This window comes from Aulonocara sp. 'chitande type north' Nkhata Bay, linkage group LG3 (assembly GCF_057382095.1).
Source record: "Aulonocara sp. 'chitande type north' Nkhata Bay isolate Kocher_YH1m ecotype deep benthic linkage group LG3, A_spYH_male_GT1.1, whole genome shotgun sequence".
In the NCBI taxonomy this organism is placed as follows: domain Eukaryota; kingdom Metazoa; phylum Chordata; class Actinopteri; order Cichliformes; family Cichlidae; genus Aulonocara; species Aulonocara sp. 'chitande type north' Nkhata Bay.
Genome location: NC_141346.1, coordinates 23533860 through 23542905, shown reverse-complemented (window position 1 = coordinate 23542905; position 9046 = coordinate 23533860). Strand labels below are relative to the sequence as shown.

Sequence of the window (9046 nt, the reverse complement as noted above, 5' to 3'; positions counted from 1 at the left end):
TTTTTATTTTCTTTGTATTATCGGGTATATTCTTATCTGCTCTGGTCCCCAGTTTCTGTCTTCGCTCTTTCCTTGAAATCTGCCATGTCTCCAGTTTGTTTCTTTGTTGTAATCTTTCTCTTAGTATCATTAATTTCTTGTTTTACTTCTGTGTGTGTTCTTCCTTTATTGGGCGTCCAGTTTTAGTTCCTCCATAGGCATTTTGTTAGTTATCCCCATCTGTGTTCTCACCTCTTGCCTTCTGCCTCCTTATCCTCTGTGTATATATTGTCTCAGGCCTGGCCTTTGCCGCGTTCTCCATCTTGCTGTGTATTGTTTTTTTTTTCTTATTTGTTCCTTCTAGTTTCCAAGTTTCCTCATTCCTTAGTTTGTAGGTTCTACTTCGCCTAAGGTTTTGATTATGAAATTCATATACTTTAGTTCAGCAATAAAACAGTGCGTTTTTTATTTTTCAACAATTTGACATGTTTTTTATTCTTCTTAGAGACTTGCAACACAGATTCTGTTCTAGGGTTCAGAAAAATACTTCAAAAAACAGTCATACTTTTCTAGTTGGTTCACTCTTCTGTTATGGTGTTCAATATGAATCACTGCTATTATACAGTAGCTAGCTTCTTCAGATTTAACTTTGTTGCAGTCAAGCAAGTTTATATCATTGAGTCTGTCTCCATGATTCTGTCCCTGAGTAATTAATTAAAAAAATGTCTGCAAATTGTGACAGTACAATCTGACCACGATATGGACCCAGCACACTCCGAGATGTACGAGCATCGGGAGGCAGCCTTCACCCAGCTGGAGGAAGAGCTCCACTGGAAGCCGTGGTGCGTCCCTGACTATGAGCACATCTTCCGTGGAATTCAGCCGGCTTTTGGACGTCCCCGGAGCTGCTGAAAACCCTCACTGCACTGTCACTGACTGGGACAGAAAATGGACAGAATAATAAGGGCTGTTTGTGAAGTGATTTTTGATTGCAGAGTTGTTTCTCCCATTTTTGATTTGAAATAAATGCAGTACTGTTATCACTTACTATGTTTGACCATCTCCAACAGCAGAATGATTTTTTTTCTCCATGAGCATAAGTGTTTAAAAACATCCAAATCAATTACAAAATGGTAAAAATTACAAATAGTTCTATGGTCACAAAAGTACCTGAAAATAAATCCATGTTCAAAACCACAACACTTTTGTGTGCATGAAACAGTGCCATGGTCTATGGAAGGATATTAGTGAAATTCAACTTAAAACCAGTCTATTTGTCCTAGAAGAAAACTGGAATGGGTTAGCAGGGGAGTCATGCGTTCAACTGATTTTTGAAACAAAGGGCAGAACTCATCCACTTTGACTGCAACAGTATATTTTCAGAATCAGAATGAGAATACTTTATTGATCCCTAGGGGAAAATATTTTTCGTTACAGTGCTCCATCATAAACAAACATTAACAAAGACAGAAAATACACTAAGTAAGAATAGCACAATATATACAGGCATATATATACATAAAAGTCACTTATTAATAAATAGCTGAAAAAGAACATGTGCAAGAAGGGTGTAGCTGTTGCAGTAAACAGTGGATGCGTTGTACAGGGAGATGGCCACAGGCAGGAAAGATTTCCTGTGTCGTTCAGTGGTGTTTTTCCGTAATCTCAGTCTCTCACTGAACGTGCTCCTGTGACTGACCAGCATCTCATGGAGTGGGTGGGAGGTGTTATCCAACATTGTCTTTATCTTGGACAACATCCGCCTCTCCGACACCACCTTAAGGGAGTCCAGCTCCATCCCCACAACATTACTGGCCTTACGAATCAGTTTATCGAGTCTGTTGGCATCTGCTACCCTCAGCCTGCTCCCCCAGCATGCAACAGCATAGAGGATCGCACTGGCCACAACAGACTCGTAGAAAATCCTCAGCATTTTCTGGCAGATGTTGAAGGACCTCAGTCGCCTCAAAAAATAGAGACGACTCTGGCCCTTCCTGTAAAGTGCTGTGGTGTTTTTAGCCCAGTCCAGTTTATTGTCAATGTGTACTCCAAGGTATTTATAGTCCTCCACAATGTCAACACTGACCCCCTGGATTGAAACAGGGGTCAAGTGTTTCCTGGTCTTCCTGAAGTCCACGATCAATGACAACAGGTTTGACAATGACAATTTGACAATGGCACGATGATGTGGGAACAACTGCCTAAGTCACCAACAAGTTGAAGATGGATGAATAGCAGTGATGGGAATAACGGGGTTAAAAGTAATGCTGTTACTCCTCAGTAACTAGTAATGTAACTTTTTACTTTTTCTATCACTACAATGCTGTTACCATTACTAAAAAGAAAATGCGGTGCGGGCGCATAATTATTTTTCAAAACACAGACAGTTGAAGCTGTCTTCAGCCTACCGGGAGCTTGGGGGGTGAAATATTTACACAAGTGCCGCAGGTTGGCTGAGGAAGGATAAAGTAGTCATGGAAAAGCAATCACATGACCAATTTAAGATGACATAGCAATACGAAGCTATGCTAAATAGAGATGGGTATTGATAAGATTTTCACGATTCTGATTCCATTATCGATTCTGTTTAACGATTCGATTCTGTATCGATTCTTATTTTTAAAAAAGGAGAACACTGAGGTCGATTAGCTTAGAACTTTGAACTTTGAACAAGATAGAAATTTAGGAGTAACATGGCCTTACAAACCCAACAGTGAGATCTTAAGAGATCCACAGCCTAAAAATTGTAAATGTAAAATAATAAAATAAATATTCTTCTGTAGCAATATAAGTATATAAGTATTACATAAATTATTCTGTAGCATTTACACAAGAATATCCAGTAATGTCCCTGCCTACAATTAAACACATTCACTTACTGAAAATCAGGGGCATCTGCTGTGGCAAATGGCAAATTGTTTTACTTTGCTGTTTTCAAAACGTGTGCATAGGTTTTTAAAATGTACAATTTATATTTGCATTTCAAGTTACTAAGATGATTTGTTAAACATACTTGCAGTTGCTATGGTAAAAAATACAACTTTTTTTTCCAGCATGAGGTTGTGCTGAAGGGAATGATGCCAAACAAGGCAGATAAATAGCTTTTAAAGGTGAAATGCAGAGATAAAATCAAAAGTAGTCTTTTTTTTTTTTTTTTTTTTTTGTAATGCAATAGTTACTTTTCCTAAGGAGTTTTGAAAGAAAAGCATCTGGACTTCTTTAAGTTGCTTGAAGACGTTTCACCTCTCATCCAAGAAGCTTTTTCAGTACTAGGGTCAAATGGTGACTGAGAACCTTCAATGACAGTTACTTTTCCTAATAATTATTTACTTTTATCATATTATAACTCAGTTACCAACTCATATTACTTTTTTGAAGAAGTAAGTAGTAACTATAACTAACTCATTTTTCAAAGTAACTTTTCAAACACTAACCAATAGTGAGGAATAGTTGCTGAATAGGCCACATCCTGCCACATTATTGCCACATCTTGTTTAAAAAATTTAAATCAACAGCTATCAGAAAGTTCCATGTAAATGTAGAATGACGAAGCACTCTTTGTAATTTTCATTTTCCTAAGGTAAAGTGGTGCAACCCACACCAGACAAAGAAGTAAAATCATAAAGGAGAAAGGACAAATAAGCCAAAATGTGACACGGTTGACAAAAAGATACACTTTCCTATAACAATGCTAAGCCTATAACTCATCACATTTCCTTGGCACTAGCAGGTTTTCAAAGGTACACCCATAGTCATCCCAGCACATTTCAGCTGGAAGTTCAAAAAACAGAGAAAGTCACTGAAAAAAAACATGCTTGGGTTTTCTTTGGTCTGAGCTATGGGGACAGATCCTGGATGTTTTTCCTGAGATCTATCACTACTGCCTACCACCAATGCTGTGTGGTTATCCATCATCAGTTCCCATCTATATCTGGAACAACCCCAGTCAATCTAGACCCTAGACAAGTGTCATTTCCTGATTTTGCAACTATGTAAATTAAAGAGAATCCTGTATATAAACACTGATCCAACTCTATTCGCACATCTACTCTGGAAGACTGAAGCTACTGGCTGATACTGAAAAGAGTGAAGACGCTCAACAAAAGGTCTGCTGCAAACTCTCAAATTATCATCTATCACTTATTTAATGAACTGTCAGTCATTTTGGGTCTTTGTTTTTACACAGAGGTACCATGAAGCTGTTGACTGTGTCTGCACTTCTTTGTGTGATGATGGCTATGTCCACTGTTGCTGGTGAGTATTGCAGCACAATAGTCATTATATAAAGAAATCATTGTATTATAAAGAGAAAACATGACAAAAATATAATTAAATATGTAGTTAAATATGAAATACAACTGCATATAATGGAGAAAGAGAGGAGGCAGGGATTGTTACATAGAGAACTTGGATTGAGAACGAGCATCCAAAAAGAGAAAAAAAAAGATACAAGCAACCCTATTGTTTTTCTGACACAAGAAGTGTGTTTAATATTTTTTGCTTGTACTCAGAAGAACACCATAGTATTAAAAGAGCAACGGCACATTTTGTAAAAAAAAAAAAAAAATAGTTGTTCTAAATTAGGAACCATAATCTCGGTTTTATTGTTTTTCTGAATTATTACAATGAATTATTTTCCTCCAGCACAGAGGTGCAGGGGTTGTCCGAATGGTTGGTCTCGGATCCATCGTCGCTGCTTTCTCTATGTTCCAAGAGCCATGAATTGGGCTACAGCTGAGGTAAACTTCTCTTACTTTGTCTCCAACACTGCTATTAAAATACATGTTAGTCCAGTTGTGACTTTGAAAAACTGCTCTGTCTGTCACTCTTCATTAAAGAGAAACTGCCTGTCCATGGGAGCAAACCTTGCATCTGTGCACACCAGCGCAGAGCACCAGCTGATTCAGAGGCTGACTGCCCATAATGGCTACGGAGTAACTTGGGTTGGAGGAACTGATGCATCTGGGGTATTTTTTTTATCATTACAATAAGTGTGTTATGATATGTCTTTTCTCCTGTCTTTTGAAGTTGTCTCTATATCTGTTTAGCATCTTACAATATAAACTACTTTGAGGAAACTTGGCACCATATAAATAAAATTTAACTGAATTTTTTTTTTTTAAACTATTTCTTATATGCATCTTTTCCAGTAGTTTGTATTCAGCTTGACTTCACTAAACTCAGTTTTGAGGGTTTTTCATTAGATGGTAATAGGTGGTGCTACCTGATGCAAGGTTTCAAGCTGGTTCGATCTGAAAATACAGCGCCTACACACTGCATGCCACCAGGTGTCCAGTCAATGGTGTCATTTGATGAGTTATGAGAGTGACTCATCACCATCATTTTTGAAAGATTGTTGTCTATATTAATGGAGGATCTGAGATGGACTACAGGGATTAACACAAAAAGTTACAAGCAGCTTAAATAATATTGCCTACCTATTAGAGATTTGCTAATTGGTTAGATCGAAAGTTATGACGGTGGGTTGATCTGTAAAAACTGTGGCTAGCCTCAATATTCTGACCTGGACTAATGCTATGTTCAATTTCTGTCCTCTAGGAGGGTATTTGGTTGTGGAGTGATGGGAGCCGTTTCAACTATCAAAACTGGTGCGGAGGAGAGCCCAATAATTCTTTGAAACAGGATTGTCTGCAGATAAATTATAGCGGTAATTGAAATCACATTGATTTACATGAGTTCTTGTGATTAAAAAAATGTGTACAATATTTTACTGATTTCTGAATTTGAAAATTGCAGGTTCCAAATGTTGGGATGATCAGCACTGTCATGTTAATCTGCCATCTATCTGTGCCAGGAAAATATCAAGACGCTGGGTCGGCACTGAAGCATGAAAATGCCGTTACCACACAAACACCCTGATATATAATGGTGTTTATATTCTGCTTGCTATTTTGCTTTCTTTCACTTTCCACCATTGCATTTGTCCTCTCCCTCTAGCACCGAACCAGATGAACAAAGTGACAAGTCAACTGTGTTTTAGGCCTCGTGTCTTTAACAGTAGCACACTGATTGTGTTACCAAAGGATTGATTTGAGCACTTTTTTTCTGCAGAGTAAACTTTTTTTGTGTTTTACGCAGCATTAAAGCTTTCAGTCAAGCATATTTTCTGTGTCATGTATCTTGTGTTTAGCCATATATAAGTGTAGATTAATATCTACCTGCAACATCTTAAAAAACAAACAAACCAAAAATGATAAAACAGAAGAGTGGACAGAGATTTTAAAAATTCAACCTAATATCCTTCATATTGAGGTTATACTTGCCAAGCACCAGTTAACTACAGTTAACAATAACTCTAGTGCCTTTTAAATAGAGTGTATATAGAGTGTAAAGCATTGAGGGCAGTACTCATCTTTGCAGTACATCCAAAAGCGCACTATTTACCAGCTGCTATAGAAAGGACAGAACAGATGTTTAAAACTATTGATATTAATTAAATCAAGTGCAGACAATGTTATTGCTCTAAATAAATGTGTGTTAAACTATGCTGCATGCTGAGGTGGCAACCCCTAACCCTACTCAAGTATATTTAAATAAATGTAATTTAAAATAAATTAAACTTAAAATAGGGACGTATTCAAAAGTTTCAGGATACTGGTCCTCAATGACTGGAGTTTGACACCAGGCCTTTGCAGAGATGTTTGAAAGGGCAAGTGTTCAAAGTTAAAAATTGACACACAGAACCAGGGTGAATAGGAGTAACCCAGAACGAAGCGAAACACAGAGAGCACAGAAAGGCAAATGCGCTGGCATGACGTCGGGGCAGCATGAGTATTTTTACATGAGTAAATTTGCTCGTACTCATGCTGCCCCGACATCAGCCAGCGCATATTGGGAATGGCATAGGCACCGATCGGTTTTCTGCCGCCCATTTCCTGGGAGTAAGGGCGCCCTCCGTTTGCGAGGTGCGCCTGCTGCTTGCGGCACAGGGAGGAGAGGGCGGGGCGGTGAGGGATTCACTGGTCGCTGGAGCAGCATCTAATAACCAACTCGCAAAATAAAACAAAATAAAAACAAAACAACAAACACGAAAACACCAGATATTATAATAAGACTTATAATTTGCACCGATGTTTTTTTCGAAATTCTATACGCGAAAAGTGAGCGCGAGAGCCCTCAGTGCGCCTGCTCGCTGCTGAAGTCAAAGTAAACTTTATTGTCATCTCCACTACATACAGTCCAGTATATAGAGAGACGAGACGACGAGGCTCCAGTTACAGCAGTGCAAGTAAACAAACAATAAATACAAGAAGAGTAAGAAAATAAATATACACTTTAGGACCAGGGGTAAAGGGATCAATAACAATTTTAAATTTATAATTTACAGTTTGATGATTTAAAGCACAGGTGTCGAACTCCAGGCCTCAAGGGCCGGTGTCCTGCATGTTTTAGATGTGTCCTTGATCCAACACAGCTGATTTAAATGGCTAAATTATCACCTCAACATGTCTTGAAGTTCTCCAGAAGCCTGTTAATGAACTAATAATTTGATTCAGGTGTGTTGAAACAGGGTGATATCTAAAACCTGCGGGACACCGGCCCTCGAGGCCTGGAATTTGACACCCCTGATTTAAAGTCTCACACACAACCCTTCGAAAGGGGAGGGGGCCGGCTGCTTCCAAAGAGCACATTTCATTCATAATGATGTAATTCCAAGCCCATTATGTATTCATGATTTGAATCGTGGGTTGTGTGAAATCCCAGAAATACACGTTAGACAAAGTGAATCTGTGAACTAAGGTGTAGATCTATTAGGTTATGTTGTGGTGATTCTTGAGTTGGGGGATGGGTGTTCATACTGGAGTGCAAAATTAAAACCAATGGAAGATGGACGAGAAAAGTTTGAAGCCATCAGGTGCTCAGTTTAGAAAAAAAAGAAAAGAAGAACAATCAGAATCAGAATACTTTATCAATCCCTAAGGAAATTATGTGGGTTACAGTTGCTCCAAGAAGAAATGGTAAAAATAGTAACAGTAACAGACTGAACTCCAAACAATACATTATGTTACAGATTTTAACATTAATTAGTCATTGTCAGTTGTTGATTCTTCCTGTTCTCATTGTATGACGAATTATGATGGCTGTTTGGTAGCCGTTTGTATACTATGCATACTCTCTCTCTCTTCATATGTGTGTGTGTGTGTGTGTGTTGGGGGGGGGGCGGCAGAGGGAGTGTTCACCCAGGGCGCCAAACAGGCTAGGACCACCACTGGCAATAAAATCAAAAACCACCAGATTTCTGTCAGACTGAATAATATTTCATGATTAATGACCAGATTTGTGTGTTGGGGTTGTTGGATATAAAGAGGGCATACCGCAGTTTGTCAGATCCATGTCACTGGTGAATGATACATGTCACTGGTCCTAGAGAAGAGGTCTGCAGGTATTTGGTTCACTAGACAAAGAAATGAATAAAGGTTGCTCTGTTGACTCACCTCTTCTTTGTGTCTCTCATGAGTGCCCTTTGCAACCCTAAGAAAAAAATATCCACAAATGTTTGCTCGGTCTTTGTTTAATTCATTGCTTACCTGTCTTGTGAAGGTGTCCTCTGATCAGTGTGACAGCATGCAGCAACACTGACAGTTATTAGTATGTTTAGCTTTACGCACTAATTGGTTTGCACTATTGTTTTAGGAATCCTGAGTCTTAGTTTGACTTTGGTAAAGAAATGTCCAAGGTACTCATTCACACTGTCATATGAACAGACACATTATCTGGTTTAAAAACACGAGGACTTACACATGAGCTTTAAATGAGCAGTCCTTACCTTTAAATCTAACCTCTCCTCTTCCTCTCCTGTCCTCTTTCTTATTTACTCAGCTTTGATCAATGGTCATGAGAATTTGCATATTAATAATCAAGGAACTGACCTCCCAGCCCATTGTTCCTTCAGTGGTGCTAGTTTCAGTCATTATGCAAATGTACTGCAATGCAAATGTTTATCAGGTTGTGGAAACCTGCAGTCAGCTGAGACTGAAGAAGTCACGTTGATGAGTGACGAAACGTTTCTCCCAATGAAAATGCTGCATCCAGATGAACAGAATCA

At 38.6% G+C, this 9046-nt stretch overlaps 1 protein-coding gene across 1 annotated transcript; it reads left to right on the top strand.

Annotated features, from left to right (window-relative positions):
* The first annotated feature begins 4031 nt into the window (after positions 1-4031).
* On the top strand, positions 4032-6096 carry LOC147334654 (ladderlectin-like). The gene is made up of 6 exons (XM_086287384.1): positions 4032-4085; positions 4166-4233; positions 4624-4718; positions 4818-4946; positions 5539-5647; positions 5737-6096. Exons 2-6 carry the CDS (start codon positions 4173-4175, stop codon positions 5829-5831), a joined length of 489 nt encoding a protein of 162 aa, XP_086143510.1. The 5' UTR covers positions 4032-4085; positions 4166-4172; the 3' UTR covers positions 5832-6096.
* The last annotated feature ends 2950 nt before the right edge of the window (positions 6097-9046 follow it).